Below are 22515 nucleotides of genomic sequence, written 5' to 3'. Positions count from 1 at the left end.
CTATAGCGACCAACACATTAACGCACTAGTTACCAAAGTGCCCTTCCTGTGTTAAAATATTTGTTAACTTGCTGGTGATGTAGATAGCTATCTATCTACATCCTCAAATTATTTAGCAATTTGAATTACCTAGGTTATCCTTTACGTTAGCGTCACTACCCGACCTGTGGTGCAACCTTTTAAACGATTTCGTACAATAGCAGCAGCTATCAGGTCCCATGGTGTAATGGTTAGCACTCTGGACTTTGAATCCAGCGATCCGAGTTCAAATCTCGGTGGGACCTCGTCCTTTTGCAATGGAAAAAGCTCATATTCAGAAAACTCTTGTACATATATTCAAAATTTGCAACCACACAACTTCTTGGCGATGTTCAAAATCCCAAGGGATACGGAAGACCTCCCACACAATACTGAACTTGATTAGTCAAGTAACGGCATACAGTAAGCAAGTCATCCCGTGACGTTAAATCTGCTGTATCCAATTTTCCTTTTTGAGACATTCTAAAATCGATGTGCACATCTTAACCAAAAAAGCGCAAAAGCTTTCCCATTCGCAAACAGGCATGGCTATCTTATGCTTTTTATCAGCCTATATTTCTATGGACGTTTGCCTGTTATTTGCCCAGTTTATTAGCATATCATAGGATATTATTGATTAATATTTGTGCCGAGATACTTTGTAATATACAAACCCTGTTGTATTTCATTGCAACAATAATGTGGACCACTGCAGCCGGTTTCAGCTGTTACACAATAGGTAGATTTTTTTAAAGTGCATGGACAGCAGAGGGCAGTATATATTGGTGTTGAATATTAGTTTTATGGCAGTTAATTGCCTAATTATTCCCCTGGTCTGAAAATGTACAAAATATTCTAGGTTATCAGGAATGGAAATTTTAAAATTGTGTCACTAAACTACTTCCACAGTTCTTGCCTTTGTTGCATCTCCCAGAGGTCTACTGAGACTGCTAGGAGAGTTAGGGCGGCAGAATCTGGGACAGGATGGAGGACAGACATCTGTGGAATGTTTTGTCAAGTCCTCTGCAAACTGCCCATGCCATATGAGTTTTCAGTTATGAGACAGTTAGTGAACATGAGTGCACATGGTTGTGTGTGCTTTTAAGTATAAGTACGGGTCTGTGTTTGTGTGTGAGTTGGGGGTGGGCCAGTGCAATTAAGTGGCGCAAAAGTAACAACCTGCATCACAGATTGAGTGACCAAAGAGGATCTCTGCCGCCCTGTGTGTACCTTTGCACTGGTGTCCTTGTAAGCACTGTACTTTGCTTCTTCATCTCCATCATTGCAGCAGCTAGCTACACTCTGCTGACCCCAGCCAACAGGCTCCGCCACACACCCATACAGGGAAAAGACCACAGATTTTGCAAAGGCGCACCAAGACAGAGATAATCCAAAAAAATGTTGGTGTCACTGGTCAGAGTTCATAAATAAGAATGCAGTTCGACCAGGCAACGGTACAAAGGGAAATCCAGAAATCCTAATCACAAAGTTCAGTCGGAATTCAAAAACAGCAAATCAAAATGAGTACAAAATCAGAAACCAAGAAACAAAAGTCAGGGTACACAAAATGGGTCGGAACACGGGTCAGGCAATCAGGAAAATGCTGAGAAGTCAAAGGTAAGCGGGGCGACATGGCTCAGGCAGTAAGAGCAGTTGTCTGGCAGTTGGAGGGTTGCTGGTTTGATCCCCTGCCTGGGCTGTGTCGAAGTGTCCCTGAGCAAGACACCTAACCCCCAAATGCTCCTGACGAGCTGGTTGGTGCCTTGCATGGCAGCCAATCGCCATTGGTGTGTGAGTGTGTGTATGAATGGGTGAATGAGAAGCATCAATTGTACAGCGCTTTGGATAAAGGCGCTATATAAATGCCAACCATTTACCTTTTCACATAACAATCTGGCAACAACATGTCGGAAACATAAGGGTATAAATACACAGGTAAATTAACTGAAATGACAAACAGGGGAATGGATGTAAGTGTAACCTTGTGCCTTTGCTGGTTTAAATGGTGTTTGCTTACCATGAAAGGCACTTTTGTAAGTTGCTTTGGCTAAAAGCATCGGCCAAATTACTGAATTGCAAATTAAATGTTCTGTGCTACACTTTCCCAGTGAGTAATTACAGCAGATGAAATTCCAATGAATTTGGTAGCTACATGATTAGCAGACTGCAGTGAAATTGGAGTTTCTGGTGCACCTGAGTGGAACTGTGGGAAGGACACTTCACTCCCTATTATGGTATTGCATGGCTGAATGAAGGGTGAGTATGCGCTGTGCTCTGTAGAGTGGTGCATTTCTCATCCAGAACAGCTTCAGTACACATGCGGCTACATCGACGGAAAGCATTTAAAAATGTACCCTCCTCCTTGTGGGATGAGACAGTATTTGCACATACTATTCATTTTACATGGTGGCTAACGGTTCCAAGAATAACTAAAAATCCCATTTGGGGGCAGAGTGTCCTCCCACAGTGCTCCTTTCCTGAGAATAATCTCCCTATGCTTATTTGGACTTTAGACACACAGTTTTTTAAATGTTGGTTGAAAAGTCTCCCTTTTAAATCAGTTCCTAAAATAAATGCAGGAGGGACAAATCGAGACCACAGAGCTCTGGGGTGTGCTGAGCTGAAGGTGCTGTCACTATATTTGAATGCTCTGGTTGGCTGTTGTGTGCTGTATGGGGTGGCTGTCAATCCAGGATCACTCTCATGGTTCTGCACACCCCTTTCCTCTCATCTTTTCAATGAGCTGGCATAGCACCCTGAGGTTTTTCTATATTACATTACACTCAGGCATCTCAATGGGCCTTTCATAAAATCATATTTATTGACTTCCTAACCCATCGCTTGGGGGCTGTGCCCCTTTCCCCAACCCTGAATTCATAGACTGCTCCAGCCCCAACTCCTCTTTTCAACACAAATTGGCCTCTTTGTTCAGACTGTGTGCTGTTTAACTAGAATACCCTGTGTTATAATCTGCCCAACCACAAGGATTCCTTTCCAAGTAGATTCCCCATTGATTCACTGTTAGCATTTAGCTCAACTACTGACACTGGGTGGGAGGCTGGGCTCTCCTCTAAGACTTCTTTCCTTGTTTGCACATTTATTTCTCCCCACTTGGGAATCTTCTTGAATTACTTGTTTTTTGAGGGGTTGAGGCTTTTCCCAGTTTTCATATAAAGCATCTTTGTGACACTATAAAACGGAATAAATAACATTGAGTTGAATCTATTAAAATTACAAATGTCCTATACAAACCAGATAGTCAGCTCCAGTGTTCCATCTGCCCTCTGTACATCATTATTCTAGCAGGTTCCAGTAGTTGCCCCCTTAATTACTCAATCAACCAATTAACCTACTTTAATTTGGGCATCCCTGGTTTAAATGTCTGTTACAATGAATCTGTGTGTGATCGAAAGCAAACCTTAATGTAAATGGTACAGAGTTAAACATGAGACCTTTCTGCAAATTTTAAAGCAAGATTGCTTTTTATTTTAATTTCTTTTCATTCTGAAGTAACTCCATGCCTTCTGTATGGTGCTAACAACCATGGGTTCCTCTAAATATTTGTCCAAGGATTTCAGAATGAAGATGGTTCATTTCCACCAAGGAGGAGAAGGTTACACAAACGCTCTCAATGTTTCCACTGTCAAGAGACATTAGAAAATGGAAGATAAATGGAACAGTTTGCTTGAAACACAGAATGCTTGAAAATTGTGTCTGAATTAAAGCAGTTATACAAAGAAGAGTGGGTTAAAATTCCTCTCCAATGACGTGAAAGTTGCCCTGCTGCTAAAGGTGGTGCGACCTTTAGTAAAATGTATAAGGGGGGAAAAAACACAACAAAAAACATTCATGATTATCTGGTGGACCTGTGAGCTTTCTATATTGTTCAATATTCAGAAACTCCTTCATCAAAATAATTGAACAGGAATGGTTAACAAACACATGCTCTTTTGTTGCTATTTGTCTTTGTGAAAAAGATAAGTAGAGCTCAGAAAACAAGAAAAAGGACTTAATTGGGCTTTTATTTTATAATGAACTGAATAAACTGCACTTCTTCATATTGCTAGCCTACTAGATGTATGAGTCAGCATAAGACTGCTGCCAACAGTAGAGGTCTAAATTTGTATTTATTTCATGAATACATCCTTCACCAATTCAAAGAATTAAATCCTTGCATGTGCTGTGCGTAGTTTCATTGTCCTTAAAATAACACAAAGATGACCACAGATATACGCATCTATTCATGAATATCTATTTATGAGTGACTTTTAAAAGCTTGTTGGTCAATGGGAACCAATATTCTCCCCTATAAATTAGGAATAGGAATCAAATCCAATCCGTAATTTAGAAGAAAATAAAATACATACCTCATTACATTACATTATTGGCATTTGGCAGACGCTCTTATCCAGAGCGACGTACAACAAAGTGCATACCCATAACCAGGGATAAGTTCGCTGAAAGACCCTAGAGGTAAGTACAATTTCAACCTCATAGCTTAATTGACTTCTTTATTACAATTACAGGATAACAGAATACAAATTAGTCACATGAAAATAAAAATAATACATTTCTGTTGGAAAAAGTGCTCTATTCTTCAAACAGAAATGGAATGTTGCTGTGTTTTGAATTCTTCAGTTTCGACTGCAACTTGTCTACTGCAGCTTCAGGCTGCAAACTAATGTCTCTACAGGAATGTAAGTCCAGATTCAATCTTAGAGCATTTTGCTTTCTCCTTAACTTTGAAGAATTAATTCTGACAAGTGCTTTATTTTTTCTTGTTCTCACGTTTTAAAAAAGAATACACTGAATGATATGATGTTTTTGCATAAGAAATGTGCTTAAAAGTTGTTACATTTATCTAACATTGCCAAGCAAACTCAGTTACAGACAGGTGCACAGAACTGATTTTGTCACAGACAATAAAAGTCAAATATATATTTCACATATTCACAACTAAATATAAGCTGTTGTGAGAGTGGGAAGGGAAAACCAGCAGGGATGCAGGACTGTTATTTTGGTATGTTGCCCAATAACATTAAGCTTTATATACATTTTTACAGAATACAAGCAATGTGCAGAACCCGTCACAGCCCTGATAAACCACACCAGGATGATGCCAAGAACTCTGCCAAAGTTGTAGCTGATTCGCTGGCGAGGCTATGGTTATGGCCAGCAGGGGGTGTCACTGTGCCAAACGCTCTTTCAGTTTGAAACGCCGTTTGGTTTTAAGCTGCCAGCATAGTCCCTTTAATGTGCACAGCCAATGTGAAGATAGTTCAGATAGTTTATCCTGTTTCAAGCACTGTAGCACTCCTCGCCGAAACAGGCGGTGAACCCTCCCATACACTGGGCAAGGCAAATGGCAATTGTTCATTACCCTCTGGAGCTACCAGCCACAGTTGTCACAGCTACGGTCCGGAATCAATCTGTGGCCATGAGGCTCATCCACCATTAACCCAATGAGCCAACCATAGTTCTTCACTGTGCATTCCTTCAGGTCAAAGGTCACCTTTGTCTGATTCAGTCACTTCGCCTATTTTGTCAACAGCAAAGTTTGTGTGTGTGTGTGCACGTGTGTGTGTGTGTGAGTGTGTCTATTAGAATTTCTCCAAAATTCTACTGACATATCAGTAGTGTTCAATAAGAGCAACAACTAAACAGAACATATATACGTACGTTGGTATGTATAGTACATAGATATACTGAACATATATACATACGTTTGTGTGTGTATGTGTATGTGTATGTTTGTCTGTGTGTGTGTGTGTGTGTGTGTGACAGAGGCATGCTCAATGCAAGTATACTCTGTCTGGGAGAACGGCATGGTGTAAAGGTTTATAATGTAGGAAGGGTGTTGGAAGGGCATGTGTGTAATTGCAAGTTTGCATACTGATGTGTGTATAACTAGTATTATATGATCCCTCATTGCAACTGTGACCTCAATAGTGACCAGTGTGTGTGTGTGTGTGTGTGTGTCGCTGTGTGTACGTGCATGCGCATGTGTGTGTATGAGTGTGAGCGTGTGTGTGTCTGCATGTGTATGTGAGTGGCTGTGTGTGTGTGTGTGTGTCTGCGTGTGTTTGGGTGTGTGTGTGTACGTGTGTATGTGAGTGGCTGTGTGTGTGTGTGGGTGTGTGTGTGTACGTGTGCGTGTGTGCGTGTGTGTGAGAGCTCAGATGACGGTGGACTCCAAGGCTTTGAGTGAATGTCGCTGTCCATTGGAGCTGCACTGGCCGTTGCTCTGGCCGTTGGCTTGCGTGTGTGGTTTCTGCGGCTCCAGGCTCACCACAGCCCGGCTCATCTCCGTGACAGAAGTGTGGCAGTTGGAGTGGGAGTCGTTAGATGCCAGAGGGCCCTTGCAGCGGAACCTGTACAGCGCCCAGTGTCGCTTCAGCGCTGCCTGCACCTGGGGAAGGGTTTGGGCGTGACTCCGCAGTGCATGACATAAGCACTTCAGTCAGATTTCACTCAGTGGGATCAAAATGTTGTGTATATTACTGTATATTACTAATGCATGATGTGCAAAGTGCAGAAGTCTGTTCAAAGGCATTAAAATAAGCTTCAGTCTTCTAACTGCACCAGTCAATATAACAATCTTCTCAAACTTTTGTTCCAAAACAGTGGTACCTACCTCCCCATTGCAGAAACAGAAAATGATGGCAACTTGCAGACCCTGCAAAAACACATATTAGGGTTGACTGGTGGACCGACTGCTGCTTCAGATGGGATGAGTCGCATGACAATCCTCTATGTTAAAATCCTTAAGTGTGAGAGTAAGTTTATATTCCAGCCAAAAAGACCATGCTAAATCTCATTAACATCTGTGACCAAGCAGTCCAAAAGTGTGCAAATTTGACATGGAATTACCCTATAAGAGAGCTGCTTTAACATGCTAGTGAACGGATAATTAAACTTCATTTTGTCGCCTCTTTGGAGAGCAAACACTTTCAGCACCTGGCTTCATTTTCATGGACCTTGTGGGCAGCAGCTGGCCCCAAGCTGTCAATGACCAGCAGTGAAATAAAACCCACATGCGCCTGCACAAACAGTGGGATGCCAGCCTGCACAGGAAACAGTGATGATGGGAAATAGGAAAACAGTGACTGGTGATCATTTTGGAACGGCAGCTAACCAGAAAACAAAGAAATAAGCCGGAGCAGTTACTGCACCGTAAGTAAAAAAATAAAATAAAAACTACACTACAGCTGTAATAGCATGCTAGTCACACTGTGACTCACAAACTAGACTGTGGACTCAGGGCTGAGACTGTGGAGCGTGGGACTGTACACATGCTTAGAGCACAAGCTGGAAAGAGAGGAAAGAAAGAAAGGAAGAAAGAAAGAAAGATTATTATGCTTCTAAGACGATATTAATTCCGCAAACTGCACGTTTGACTCATAGCTTGCTTGACGCAGGCTCATGTGACTTCCTCGAACACGCAGGAATGGCAGTTGTCATCCGCACCTGGTAGTGGTTGAAGATGTTCATGATGAACTCGTAGACGGCGCGAAGCAGGCGGCCCTGGGGTCTCCAGGGCACCAGGATGAACTGGATCCCCAGCAGTGGCACGAGGAAGAGGGTGCCCCGCACAGCCTTCATGTACATGTTGGACTGGGCGCTGTGCGTCACCCTCAGCTTGGTGAACAGGACACGCATGATGTTGAGCAGGAAGAATACGTTTGCCTGCACAGGGCCATGGAGGTACAGGGACAGGGACGGGGCCAGGGTTAGACAGGAGAGACCTGGCATTAACTCCAGAACATGGCTGCCCTGACCTCACCTGTAGCGAAAAAGCTTTCCGTGCTCAGGCCAAACTGAGCACTTTTTGTTCAGGTGAAAGGTGTATTGTGCTAATCCTTTGTATAGCAGAGGTCCTCCAAACGCTGAATGAATTGCACAGCATTTTAATTGACACCTATAGTTTGAGTGTGTTAAGTGCCTTGTTCTATGTACTCATCTACTACTGCAACAAGGATCAGGTTTTTAAGTCCAGTCTCCAAAAGACTGTGACATTTAGTCAGCTTAGCACAGCCAAATACAAATGAAGGAAAGTTTGATGCATTAGTAAGCTCATTGGATTCTATAAGCACGTAGTATAACACATTTCACATATTTTATATAGTTTAGCTTTTCATGTGCCACACATACTAGTCTTAATAAGGATTCAGGGTACACGGTATTACTGTGTGCTGTGCAAGCACTCACCAGCAGGGCGGCATAGATGGGGCAGTGGATGATGTAGAGCAGGTGGGTATCTGAACTGATCCAGCATCTGACAAACACGAATAACAGCATTACTGTTGGAGTATTTGTTTTGCCAGCTCTTTTCTCTGAGATCGGGATGGCAGGTCCAGCTGACTTATGGTGCTGGTGGCCTCCTCCTGGGCTGCTGGCTATTCCCTCTACTGTACAACCTGCTTCTTTCTCTCAGCAAACCCATTACATTACAGTCATAATTTAGCTGTCACTTTTCATCCAAAGTGACCAACAATTAATTTGACTAAGCAGGAGCCAATCCCCCTGGAGCAATGTGGAGTTAAGGGCCTTGCTCAAGTGCCCAACAGCTCTTATTATGTTATTCTCACTGAGGTTTGAACCACCTTCTGGGTCCCAGTCAGGTAACTTAGCCACTAGGCTAAAGCCTGCCTTTCATTGTTATAAATAGGCAGATGCGCATGATGGTAAATGTGGAGGACTGTGTGTTTTACTCAGTGGGTGCAGAAGACCGGTCAACCAGAGGGGGCGCTGTTGCGCAGTGAGAACCATGCGGACAGAAAGCTCTGTGGGCCGTGATGAGGGGGCAGCGGTGGTGCGGGGCCTTACTTGTCGTCGAAGAAGAGCCAGCGAGCCACAGCATGCGTTACCGCGGGAACCAGCGGGAATCCTGTGAGGGGAACCATGTTGACTGACACATCACCTCAAAAATAGCAACAACAAAACAGCACCTAGAACTGCTGTCAGTCACAAAACTCGAGGGAGGGAGGTCCACAGGGGGATACGAAGCTCTGTTCCAAGGCCCCTATCTTTAAAATAAAAACAGAACAGAACAGTCTGCTAAGTGGAGCAAATTGCAGTGGTTGCATTAATGTAGGATTCTGCATTTTTTATGCAGAAAAAATTAAGGTGCGTTTCATCACCATAATGGCAAAACATTATTTGTATCTTATTTCATCCCACTATTTCATCCCACTTCTGTTACATATGCCATAATGAAATTACAAACCACATACATTGTGTTATTATAGTGAGTTGGCATATTATGGCAAAAAGTTATTTTTATCAAAATGTAAGTGAATTAGTGAAATGTCCTGCTTCCAAAAGCATAGCAGGCTAGCTTGATTACTGAACTGGTGTACAGATTACATTCAGAACAAGGAGAGAAACATAAAATCATAAACTAGTGCAATGCATCGTGTTAGGGAGACCGTGCAGTGAAGGAGGGGAGTAGCCAGTCACGTCGAGGCTGCAGAGTGGAGAGGTCTGCCTAGGCACTGGTGACCAGATGATGAGGGGCAGGTGTACTCACCCCAGCCCAGGGCGTAGTACCAGCCCAGATGCTGCTCCCCCACGAACACGGCCACCACGATGAGCGTGTGCAGGTAGATACCTTCACACAGCATCCAGAAGTAGATGGAGCTGAAGGCATAGACCGTCAGGGTGGACAACAACTTGCACCCGATCTGCAAACACACACAGAGACACACACGCACATACACACATGCAAATACACACACACACGCACACACACGCATACACATGCAAATACACACACACACATGCATAGACACACGCATACACATGCAAATACATACACACACAGACAAACACACACACACACAAATACACACACACACACAGACACACGCATGCACATGCAAATACACACACACACATGTACAGACACACATGTGAAGACACACAAACACACACACACGCACATGCAAATACACACACGCAGAGACGCACATGCACATGCAAATACACACATGTACAAACACACACACACATGCAAGTACACACACACACATAGACACAGACACACAAGCAAATACACACACACGCACAGACACACATGCAAATACACACACACACGCACAAACACACACACACACAAACACACACACACACACACACACACACACACACACAGACACAAAGACATAAAGGTTCTTGATCAAACTGCAGGCAAGTTTTAGAATGGAAGGCCGTCAGACTCAATGTTTATACCACAAGAACCGGTAGGCAACTGTGACCTTCCAGAAGTTTGACACCACTGTTGTGAAACCTCATGCCCCCTGGTGGCAGTGCGTGGGCAGTACGCTCACCCAGTTTGTGGCCACCAGATGCTGCTCGTGGACCATGGCCGAGAGCACGATGACAGTGAAGATTGAGTTGAACATCAAGGAGAGGAACATGTTCTTGTGGAGGGAGATTCTCTGGCAACTCAGACTCCTTAAAACAGAGAGTCTCAATCACGTTTGATGATCAAAAAAGCTTAATGGCTACATGGTGAAATCAAAATGTATAAAAAAGGCTTTAATAAAATCTGAGAATCTGTATTTTAATCATACGTGAATAGTTTAATAAAAAATCTAAAATTTGGAGTACAGAGCCAAATCAAGAAAATAATGTCTCAAACATTATGAGGGGCACTGTATATTATTGTCCAAATGTAATAATTCACATATCAAAAGACAATAAAGTCTGGATTGTAATTACAAGGGCTGCCACCACAAATAAATATTCTCCGGTTCGGTGTCCCTCAAGTATTTCATGAACAGGTTTTGGCTTAACACACAAAATTGTACAAATGATTTTATTTCTTTTTTTTAACTGATGTAAAGATGCCCATTTCATTACACCCGACTGAATGTCTGACGTTAACAGCGGGCATGCAGATGGCTCCTGGTTCCGCCATTTCCCACAGAACTATTTAATCATGTGAGCGTTGATGCACGCATCCTGCCTGCAGGCCCGCTCACATGACTCACTTGAAGTAGGAGAAGATGAAGAGAGAGATGAGCAGGGACACCACAGACAGGACGTGGCCCACGATGGCCAGGTAGTACACACTGAGAGCCAGCTGAGGAGAGAGGAGCCAACACCGCACTGAATACAGAATACTGAATACATACTAAGAATACAGCCTTGAGTTTGTACTCTTTGTATTGAGCTTTTTCATTCAAACAATAGGCACCGCATCACGGTTCCGTCCAAATGTCTCTTTGCAGCGGTACTTTCGTACAGTACAAGATGCTGCATTCACATGGATCTGTTCGGAATTCCGTTAAATATAACGGCAAAAAGTTAAATTATTTTAAACTTCAACGGCGAGTGCCGCCTACATAGGTATCCTAATCATATTACCATGGGCTCTCCTCTATAATGACATTTGGTTTGTCGTCTACAGTGAAGCATAATTATCAGAAATCCTACACTCTTGCTATATAACCGTTTGGGCGAGCAGGCACTGAGGTGTGCAGGTGTGCTCATACCTTGCGCTTCCCCATGGTGTAGGCGGTACACTGCGTGTAGTTGGACCAGATGCGATCGCTCTCTGGGTGACGGAACCACTGACCTTCGGCGTCACACACTTTGGTCACCTTTTCTGAAAGGTACTGAACATGTGAGACCACACACGCCCCAAACACGCCCCAAACACGCATGCAGCAGACAACCCCCCCCCCCTCCCCCCAGACACACACAATCCCACTCTTCCCACTCTATACAAACACTTATACCAATAATGTAACCATTTAAAATTAGGGACACTAAGGGGCTAATCCATTCAAAATGAAACTTAGCCTTGGACTAGTCTTTACACTTAACCTGAGTCTGAGAATCTGGCCCTATGCTATACATGATGTAAATAAGCATGAAATGTCAGTTATTTGATGTTTAATACTAAAGGCATTTTTAGGACCAATGACTGAAGAACAGGGGGAGGAAAGAGAGGGAAGGGATAGAGTGACGGACTGCTGCGTGTGCACATCGTTACGCTACAGCTAACATGGTGACGCGCGGGGTCTCACCGGAGGGGTCGAAATCGTTGAAGTAATCGGGGCAGAGCTGTTCAGCGGTGCCGGGGCTGGAGTCTCCCCAACAGAGCCAGCCGTCCCATGTGCGATTGCAATACACATCTGCAGGCCACACACACACGTGCACACACACACACACACACACACGCACACACACAGAGTTTACAGTAATGTCATACAGCATTCATTGATTGTAAGTGGGTGCTCTGGGTTATCACACTTCTGTATTCCTGAGACTAGCGGGTAGCATTAGCACTCTGCTGCGAATGACCCCCACCTTTGTAAGTCCCTCTCTCTGCATGTAATATCCTGGTAATGCAAGGGTAATGCTCTGTAATGGTAGTCTCCTGACAGTACTTTTTGGGGGAAGATAAATTCGAGCTTCTTTTTAAGTGACAGTAAATACTTTTTCTGTGCAAACCTGGTACTAAATCTAAAATGCCGTTGCTCATGGTACCATACTAAGACCTTTTATCACGGGTGTAAGAAAATATTAAAAACTTTCCAAATGACACTCATACATTTTTCACATGCATACAGTAATAAAGAATAGGACCCTTGTATACATTAGTATTTTTATATTTAAATCTAGATTTAACATCTGAAAGAATAGAGGGAAACTGGGAGGTGGTGTTGTTGGCAGCTAACCACCCTGCTAAACAATGCAAGGAAGTGAGGGTCCAGAATAAACATACCAGAATAAACATAACATTAACATAACAAATCCTTCACATAATTACAATAACACAACAGTAACACAGGATAGCTTCAACATAACAATGTTAACATATAAACATGATAACATTTACAAGGCGGTTATCAAGCACACATATGCTCATATGCACACACAAACACACACATTCACCAAACAGGAATACATACACCTACACCATAAACTAATCCCAATCAACTGTAACACAACCTATGAAATCAAAGTATCGATAGCTGTATATCTTGATTCTCCGAGTTTCTGATTGTAAAGTACTGAATGCAATGGAAATTATAAGAACGATATCATTACTGTTCACAATTCAGCTACTAGGCTTCTGAAGCAAGGACTTATTGGGGCTTAATTTGCTTCAAGTCTTTCTTTTGAAATTAATTTAAATATATCGAGGCTTGATCTAACTCCAGAATAGACTGCCGATCTGCAAAGAACAAGGTAGGACAGGGAATCTGCAGGTACTACTCCAATTTTATTAAATACTTCACCAGATTTACTCAGGACATCTGACTAAATATAATCCAAATATAATATATATAATCTAATTTTGTGAAAATTTTTGATATGCTTTATTTTATCTAAACCTATATTGTATTGTGTAACATGTTTTGCACACCATATAGGAAAGGGGCTCTTTACTTGTTATTATCCAGGAGGATGTGAATTCTGCTGTAGGGATTCAGTGTATATGTGAGTGTATATTGTGGATGAGGTTTCTGTGAGCGTGTCACCTCCATCGGATCGAGGCGGGTCGTTGAGGATCTTCAGGTAGCACTCAAACTGCGCAGACAGGATCCGCCCCCGGGAGGAGTGGAGGGAGGTGGAGCCGGGGGTGGTGGGCTGCACCTCGGACAGCACTGTGGGGCTTCCATCCACACAAACACAGTCCTGCAAGGCACCGTTTACAGGGACTCAACCTCAACAATCCACACAAACGCAGTCCTGCAAGGCACCATTTACAGGCACTTAACCTCTACCATCCACACAAACACACTCACTCACACGCCATCCACACAAACGCAGTCCTGCAAGGCACTGTTTACAGGGACTCAACCTCTACCATCCACACAAACACAGTCCTGCAAGGCACCGTTTACAGGGACTCAACCTCTACAATCCACACAAACGCAGTCCTGCAAGGCACCGTTTAGAGGGACTCAACCTCTACCATCCACACAAACACACTCATACACATGCCATCCACACAAACGCAGTCCTGCAAAGCACCGTTTACAGGGACTCAACCTCTACCATCCACACAAACACACTCATTCACACACCATCCACACAAACGCAGTCCTGCAAGGCACCATTTACAGGGACTCAACCTCTACCATCCACACAAACACAGTCCTGCAAGGCACCGTTTAGAGGGACTCAACCTCTACCATTCACACAAACACACACACTCACATGCCATCCACACAAACGCAGTCCTGCAAGGCACCATTTACAGGGACTCAACCTCTACCATCCACACAAACGCAGTCCTGCAAGGCACCGTTTACAGGGACTCAACCTCTACCATCCACACAAACACAGTCACTCACATGCCATCCACACAAACGCAGTCCTGCAAGGCACCGTTTACAGGGACTCAACCTCTACCATCCACACAAACACACTCACTCACACGCTATCCACACAAACGCAGTCCTGCAAGGCACTGTTTACAGGGACTCAACCTCTACCATCCACACAAACACACTCATTCACACGCCATCCACACAAACGCAGTCCTGCAAGGCACCATTTACAGGGACTCAACCTCTACCATCCACACAAACACAGTCCTGCAAGGCACTGTTTAGAGGGACTCAACCTCTACCATTCACACAAACACACACACTCACATGCCATCCACACAAACGCAGTCCTGCAAGGCACCGTTTACAGGGACTCAACCTCTACCATCCACACAAACACACTCACTCACACGCCATCCACACAAACGCAGTCCTGCAAGGCACCGTTTACAGGGACTCAACCTCTACCATCCACACAAACACACTCATTCACACGCCATCCACACAAACGCAGTCCTGCAAGGCACCATTTACAGGGACTCAACCTCTACCATCCACACAAACGCAGTCCTGCAAGGCACCGTTTACAGGGACTCAACCTCTACCATCCACACAAACACAGTCACTCACACGCCATCCACACAAACACAGTCCTGCAAGGCACCGTTTACAGGGCCTCAACCTCTACCATCCACACAAACACACTCACTCTCACACACAACTCACACACATTCTCCTCCACACATACATTCACACACATATTCATTAACAACATATAAAAACACATATACACACCCAAGCAACAGTCACACATATTCTGACAGTCACACACACACACACACACACACACACATCCACTCCCTGTGGATTCATTAGCAACATACACAAACACATATACAAATACACATACACACAATATTTGCCCATACACAATGAAAACATACATACAACAAGCACACATATATACTCAATTTAGAAATATATATATATATTCTCAATTTATACAAAAGCACACTTACGTGACAAAACACAAGTAATAGAAGCAGCAGCAGCACCAAGAATAACTGTTGTCTCTTCATGCTGTCTGAGGCTCAGACAGGGGGCACCAGAGAGCCTTACTAAACAACTGAGAAAGGAAACCCAGAGTATTACCAATTCAAGCAACTTTGTACAACCTGATATCACCCAGAACAGCATATTATTCTCAGCAAGGCCCTTATTTGGCTTTTTAAAACTGAATTTTGGACACTTATCAAATAATTCTTTCTGAATTCTTCTTCCGAGCAAACAACACAGCACCAATATATTCCATTTGTCTGCAATATCATAAGAATTTTCTTATTTCTAAAAGTATTTATTTTCATTTTTTGGAAAATATAGCTATGAAGTATAGAAGGGTTCAGTCGGTTAGGGGCCTGCGTTTCAGCACACCCTGCTGGTTGTTTGGACTAGCATGGCAAAGCACACTGCCGATGCCAGGTGTTTCAGAGAGGAACCGCAGATATTGTGTATGTCCAGTTAGTTACAAATAGCTAACTGACCATTCCAAATTAGAGTGGGAATTGGACATGTATGGCCTCTTGTTGAGTGCCAATATTTAGAAAAAAGAAGAAAAACTGGAATACAGGAAGTACACAGGGTCAATGCACCAATTCATTCTTGTTAGTGGCCAAGAATGGTCTTGTAATGGTCCACAATGTGCATTAGCTGCTTTTAGGGGACAGTATGGCAGCAGAAGCTCAGAGCTGGGTTTGAGTGTGAAAACAAGCTTACTGTATGGGTGAGAATCCGTATACTAGAGAAGTGTCTCTATGGCTACATTCACACAGTGAGCTTTTGGGAGAGACAACCGTATTCATTTCCTAGAGTGAATATTGTTGTGTATTGAAGTGAGCTCACTGTGTAAGTACAGTATGATAACAGTCACTCTAATGATTAGATCTTGCGACAGCTGTAAATATTGTCTCTAACAGGTTTAGTACAGCACAATATGGTAATTTCCATGACATGTTTTGCATGTGTTAAGTGTTGAATTGATCCATTTCCGCACGACAGACTTCAAACTTCGCTCATTCTTAAGAATTTTAAACCACATATCTTGTGTAGACAGCCACATTTGAACAAACAAAGAGCTATGGTGCTCAGGTAGGGACTTGCAGTAGTCACCCTGTTTCCCAACTGGGTGAACCTAACTGCATTAAGCACTCTGATGGGGGGTGACAACCATACTTATTTGGAGATAACTACACAACACACAGTACATATTTCACTCATTATATTGTACATTTCAAAACAAAATAACGTATAGTGTTTTGTTAAGAGCAGTGGCTCCACCTCAGCTGTGAAGATTTGATTTACAGTTTCAGGGGAAAAAAGTAAGATTCATATTAGTGAGCAGAACTGCATCATCTCCCTTCTTTCATTCATCAGTATAACTTGAACTCCTCAAGAGGAAGATTCTCTTGAGCAGTAAGAAGATGTCCAGTTGTGTTTCATCATTATATGGAACAGAAGGAGAAAGCTAGGGCTGCAGTTTGTATCCTGTGTTTGCTGGTTTGCCGGTTCTGAGACTGGTGACGAGCAGAAAGTCAGGGCTGGCGGGTTTGGCATTGGGATGAAAGTAGAGTTCAGCAGTGCTTCCTAAGATTACTGGAACAGCAGTACGTCCATGTATATGCAGCACCAGGGGGATCTGGGCCCAGCGCTGGGGTGAAGGACACATGGTTAGTGGCCCTCTCCCACGACTCTGTACCCCAGGGAGGTAATTAAGCATGACACATTGGGTTGGTTTGGCTTTGCTGCGTCTGCTCGTTCAGCAGGCTTTCATCAAATGCACACATATCTGCAAACCGGATATGAAGTGATTGCTTACTGAGAATGTGCATCATTAAAAAAAAGCAATACATGAAAATACATTAAATACATACCTTAGTGCTCGGTCCTTTAATATTGTGTGCATTAGTGTTCTCCAGTGGGTTGGTAGCATTTTCTCCTGGATTAGTTAAGTATCATTTGTTTGTGCTGTTTCTATTTAAGATTAGTTGTCACTATAGTGTTATTGTGCTGTTTATTTGTTTGTTTGTTTGTTAGTTAGTACAAGTGGTGTTTATTTAGATTACAGTGAAACTGGGTTGTGTGTTTATTTCTCTCAGGTGAGTTAGGCTATTGTTTTCACTGGCTGGCAGGCCACAGCTTTTGTTGTAGGAGGAGCCAATAGTTTGCACCCTGTTCAGGGTATAATTACTGGCACAGCTGAACTCACTTCAGTGTGCATTAGTGTTCTCCAGTGGGTTGGTAGCATTTTATGTGATTCAGTGTCAGCTAGTTATTTAAGCAGTTGTGTAGCGCACCAGCGGCAGCTGGGTGCGGCAGCCTCGTCTACTTGCCTCGGCATACAAAGTCGCGGGCGTACAAAGTCGAGGGTGTCTATCTACGGGTGTCCATCAAGGCTGTCAGAGAGCCTGATGTTTGATTTTGTTTTTGCTGCCTACCCTCACTTCACTGCATAGTAGTCCTCCTGTCCACCCTTGTTCCCTCTCCATGTGTTTCCTTCCCATTCCTGTCCTCTCTCCTCTCCCCAGGTCCCAATCAGGTAGGAGGTTTGCTTCCCGCCAACATGGCCAGAATATCTCTAACCTAATCTTCCCTCCCAGATCCGCTGGTGTTGATCTCTGTGTGGCTGGTGGCCTCTGGAATTGCCAGTCCGCCGTCCAGAAAGCAGACTCCATATCAGCCTATGCCTCCCACCTCAACCTTGACTTTCTTGCCTTAACTGAAACGTGGCTCTCACCAAAGAACACAGCCACCCCGGCTGCCCTTTCCTCTGCCTTCTCTTTTTCCCATACACCCAGAACCTCTGGCAGAGGAGGTGGCACAGGTCTCCTAATCTCATCCTCATGGAGATCTAGTGTCTTCTCCTCATCCTTCTTTTTTGAATTTCATGCGGTTTCTGTTACTTTCCCATGTAAACTCTTTATTATTGTTGTTTACCACCCCCTGGGTCCTCTGGGGAGCTTCTTGGATGAGTTGGACATCCTCCTTAGCTCCTTACCAGTCAATGGCACTCCCCTGACCCTTCTGGGTGACTTCAACCTGAACTCAGAGTCCACCCAGTCTACCTTTCTCTCCCTCCTTTCTTCTTTTGACCTTACCCTCACACTTTCCCCTCCCTCCCACAAAGCAGGCAACCTCCTTGACCTTATCTTCACAAGGAGCTGCACAACAACCAACCTCTCTGTAACACCACTCCATATAGCTGACCACTCCTTCATCTGTTTTTCTCTTTCACTCTCCTCTAACACCCATCCATCTCTCCCACCATCCACTGTCAACTGTCGACGGAACCTACGCCACCTGTCTACCTCCACCCTCTCGTCTACAATCCTCTCCTCCCTACCATGCTGCTACAACTCTCATGTCCTCTCTCTCATCTTCCTTTGACTCTCTGTGTCCCCTCACCACCAAATTAGCTCGGGCCTCCCCTCCCAGTCCTTGGCTTTCTGATGCTCTACGAGCTGCCCAAACCAAACTGCGGGCAGCAGAGAGAAAATGGAAAAGGTCCTGTCTCCCCAGTGATATAGCTTCCTTCCATGCCCTCCTATCATCTTTCTATTCCTCTGTCTCTCTAGCTAAATCTTCCTTCTTTCACTCGAAAATTAACGCGGCCGCCTCTAATCCCCACAAACTGTTTTCAACCTTCTCCTCTCTTCTGGCCCCCCCTCCCCCCCACCTCCCTCATCACTTTTCTTTGAAAAGAAGGTCGATGCCATTCGCGATTCCTTCTCCCCACCCTCACCCCCTGGTGACCCTCCTACCTTACCCAACCCCCTATCCTCCTTTTCTCCCCTCTCTGACTCCGACACTTTGAAACTCCTTACATCCCACCACCCGACCACCTGTCCTCTTGACCCCATCCCCTCTCCCTTTCTACAATCTATCTCTAATGACATTCTCCCTTTTCTCTCCTCTCTAATCAACACCTCCCTCTCTTCCGGCTTCAAGAGTGGCCACTCCACTGAGACCGCCCTGCTCGCGCTCACTGAGGCACTCCATTCTGCTAAAGCCAATTCCCTCTCATCTTCCTCGACCTGTCGGCCGCCGTTGATACAGTCAACCATGAGATTCTGCTTTCATCGCTGTCTGGGATGGGTGTCACAGGATCTGCACTCTCTTGGTTTTCCTCCTACCTCTCTGGTCGTTCCTACCAGGTGACTTGGAGGGGCTCAGTCTCTGACCCTCACCCCCTACAAACCGGAGTCCTGCAGGGCTCAGTTCTTGGTCCTCTCCTCTTCTTGCTATACACTATGTCTCTTGGTTCTGTTATCTCTTCCCATGGCTTTTCTTACCACTCTTACGCCGATGACACCCAACTCTTTATTTCCTTCCCCCCCGATACCCAGGTCACCACACAGATCTCTGCCTGCTTGGCTGATATCTCTGTGTGGATGACTTCCCACCACCTGAAGCTTAACCTTGCCAAAACTGAGCTTCTCTACATCCCTGCTAAGTCCTCTCTGACAATCGACCTCTCACTGACTGTTGAGGACTTTGTAGTTTCCTCCTCCTATATGGTAAAGAATATTGGGGTGACTCTTGGGGTGACTGGCTCCACAAGTATCCTCCACTGTCAGAACCTGCAGGTTCTTCCTCTACAATATACGCCTTATCCGTCATCTCCTGACGGAGAAAGCCACCCAGCTCCTAGTCCAGGCGCTCGTCATTTCCTGCCTGGATTACTGCAACTCCCTCCTAGCCGGTCTCCCAGCCTGTGCCATCAAGCCCCTCCAGCTGGTCCAGAATGCTGCAGCCCACCTGATCACCAGTCAGCCCAGGTTGGCTCATGTCACCCCGCTCCTCATTGGCCTCCACTGGCTTCCTATTGCCACACGCATCCAATTCAAGGCCCTAGTGTTGGCAATTCAGGCTGCTAAGGGGACTGCCCCACCTAACATGCAATTACCCCTGCCCCCCTTTCTGATATCCCTATCCCTCTTGTCTAACCCCCCCAAAAAAAAAAAAAAATTGCACTTATGATGACTATATGTTTAGAACAACACTTCATGTGTATTTTACTAGCTATGGATGTGATGCTTTAACATGTGGAAGAACCTATGCACTTGTAAGTCGCTTTGGATTAAAAGCGTCTGCTAAATGACAAAAATGTAAATGTAAATGTAAAAATGTAAAACAACACTTCATGTGTATTTTACTAGTTATGGATGTGATGCTTTAACTTGTGGGAGAACCTATGCACTTGTAAATCGCTTTGGATTAAAAGCGTCTGCCAAATGACAAAAACGTAAATGTATTGAAATTATATAGTACCTTAATTCTCCTGTGGTTGTTATAGGTCTAGAGCAAGTCTTGCTTTTTATTTTCTTGGTTACCCCCTGAGTGGGTTCAGGCCATACTCTCTAAATGAGCCGTTCTCATGTCTTCCCTCCACTTCCTTTCTCCCTCTCTCACATCCTGGCCCACTGTGGGTGGGGGAACCCGGGAAACAGTGTGGAAAACAACCAGCTCCCCCAGCTCTGCCGAGCAGGAACAAGAGGCCACGACACTGCGGAATCAGAGGAGCTCCAGCAAAACCACCTCCTCTACACTCCAGTCATTTTGTTGAACTTTTTATACTGGTGTGAGCTTTCAGGAGAGGCCTAATATGAAACTATTTCAGCACTGCACTGCCATCATTTTGTAATATTTTATGGTTAAGGACACACAATGCTGTAGGACTATTAGGAATGACATCGTAATTACTGAATTACTGAATCATGTGAATAAATGAAGGCATGTCTGAATTAAATTAATGTCAGGGTGCTCCTGAACCCGGTAATATTTTCAGCTCCACCCCAACCTGCTACTCTTCTCAGTTAACTGATTTGAAAGTCGGGGGAACACCCTGTCCATCAATCCCAACACTTCACTTATCGTAAATGCTCCCCCTACTCCAGGCCTAGTTGATCACAATATCGACCATCGTTGAAGGGAACACTGAAAAATACTGCGCAGGGATCTGAAAAACAGACATTTATGTACCTTTGGACCTCACATGGACTGTGCTAATTTTGGGTTAGACTGAAGAGGCCTCTTGTGCACTTACGTCAGAGGAAGGAGTCCCAAGGGTTAATGGGTAGTCACTCCACAATCTCTACAGGATGTTTTGAGTGGCATGGAAAAATATGGCCTTTCAAACTAGAACCAATCCATTTGTCTTTGGGTACATGGTCTTCAGAGGAAACAACAGAGGACAAGAGGAAATATAAATATTTCCCACAGAAATATTGAGTGGCTTGACCGGCAGGGGCAAACTACTGTCCCCCAGACACTCGCCCAGGCAGGACTGTGTTCGACTGAGAAAACATCCCCAGGGAACTGAAAAAATTAAGCAAGTAAGAACATTCCTTTCTTGCGAAAGTGCAAGAACTTGCTTGCTTAAGGAGACAAACTTGGAAGAAGGAATCGATGAATCAGACCCTTTTGTTCAGACTGCAGTGGGTTTCATATTTGACTCTTCTTTAAAAGAGAGCTGTCTCATCTGTCTTTATACAAAACTGATTGTGAAACTCTGACAGGTTGCAAATAAGAAAAAAGTAGTCCCTGAATAAACCTATTTGTCAGAGCCAAGGACAAGGTATATTGTGGTTTGACTGAACAATGCGGTGGAAAGACCTGGATATCTTTTCAAATACATAAATATTCAACATTGCAATTCACAGCATTCAATACAAACCATTACAATACACACAACATTTAAATACAGCAAGCTTGATAGTATTTGGGACAACGGCATATTTTAGTCCTTGATTTAGCTCCAACATTGTAGACTTAAATTAGAAATCATATGTATAAAAAGCTTTAATTTTGTGACCTTGAAGTTATAAGGTTCTATCTGTGTTCTGGGTAGTTTTGAGATATTGAGATTGAAAGATTTCACAACCTAACACAGCAAAACTGCATGGCAGTTCCTCATACAGAAGCTCAAAATGAGACCCTAAAAGTACTAAAAGTACAATATCAAAGTCCTATCAAATTGGCCAATAAACAACATATTTATGACACACTCTTTTTGTCAAAAATGTCAGTTAGAACCATATAATTCTAAGGTGTCAATTTCTACATGGTGAAACCAAAATGTATAAAATACCCTTTGATAAAAGCTGAGAATCTACACTTTAACCACATGTAAATTGTTTTAATAAAATTGCCG

General features: G+C 43.9%; 1 protein-coding gene and 1 non-coding gene across 2 annotated transcripts in view; one reads left to right on the top strand and one right to left on the bottom strand.

Annotated features, from left to right (window-relative positions):
• The first annotated feature begins 212 nt into the window (after nucleotides 1-212).
• trnaq-uug (transfer RNA glutamine (anticodon UUG)) lies at nucleotides 213-284 on the top strand. Its single transcript has one exon. It is a non-coding gene; the product is annotated as a tRNA-Gln (tRNA).
• Nucleotides 285-4512: 4228 nt separating this feature from the next.
• The window catches only part of calcrl2 (calcitonin receptor-like 2), a 30796-nt gene continuing 12793 nt past the window's right edge, over nucleotides 4513-22515 (bottom strand). Inside the window, exons 2-13 of the mRNA XM_061257249.1 lie at nucleotides 15329-15435; nucleotides 13515-13671; nucleotides 12054-12161; nucleotides 11517-11629; nucleotides 11013-11104; nucleotides 10347-10473; nucleotides 9548-9701; nucleotides 8845-8905; nucleotides 8227-8293; nucleotides 7486-7704; nucleotides 6653-6694; nucleotides 4513-6427 (exon numbers count right to left, since the gene is read on the bottom strand). Coding sequence (XP_061113233.1) covers nucleotides 6194-6427; nucleotides 6653-6694; nucleotides 7486-7704; nucleotides 8227-8293; nucleotides 8845-8905; nucleotides 9548-9701; nucleotides 10347-10473; nucleotides 11013-11104; nucleotides 11517-11629; nucleotides 12054-12161; nucleotides 13515-13671; nucleotides 15329-15388 — 1434 coding nt within the window. The 5' untranslated portion in view covers nucleotides 15389-15435 and the 3' untranslated portion in view covers nucleotides 4513-6193. The remainder of the gene's footprint in view (nucleotides 6428-6652; nucleotides 6695-7485; nucleotides 7705-8226; nucleotides 8294-8844; nucleotides 8906-9547; nucleotides 9702-10346; nucleotides 10474-11012; nucleotides 11105-11516; nucleotides 11630-12053; nucleotides 12162-13514; nucleotides 13672-15328; nucleotides 15436-22515) is intronic.

This window comes from Conger conger, chromosome 10 (genome assembly GCF_963514075.1).
Source record: "Conger conger chromosome 10, fConCon1.1, whole genome shotgun sequence".
Classification (NCBI taxonomy): Eukaryota; Metazoa; Chordata; class Actinopteri; order Anguilliformes; family Congridae; genus Conger; species Conger conger.
Note: the sequence above shows the minus strand (reverse complement) of the source record. Positions and strands in the feature narration are given on the sequence as shown.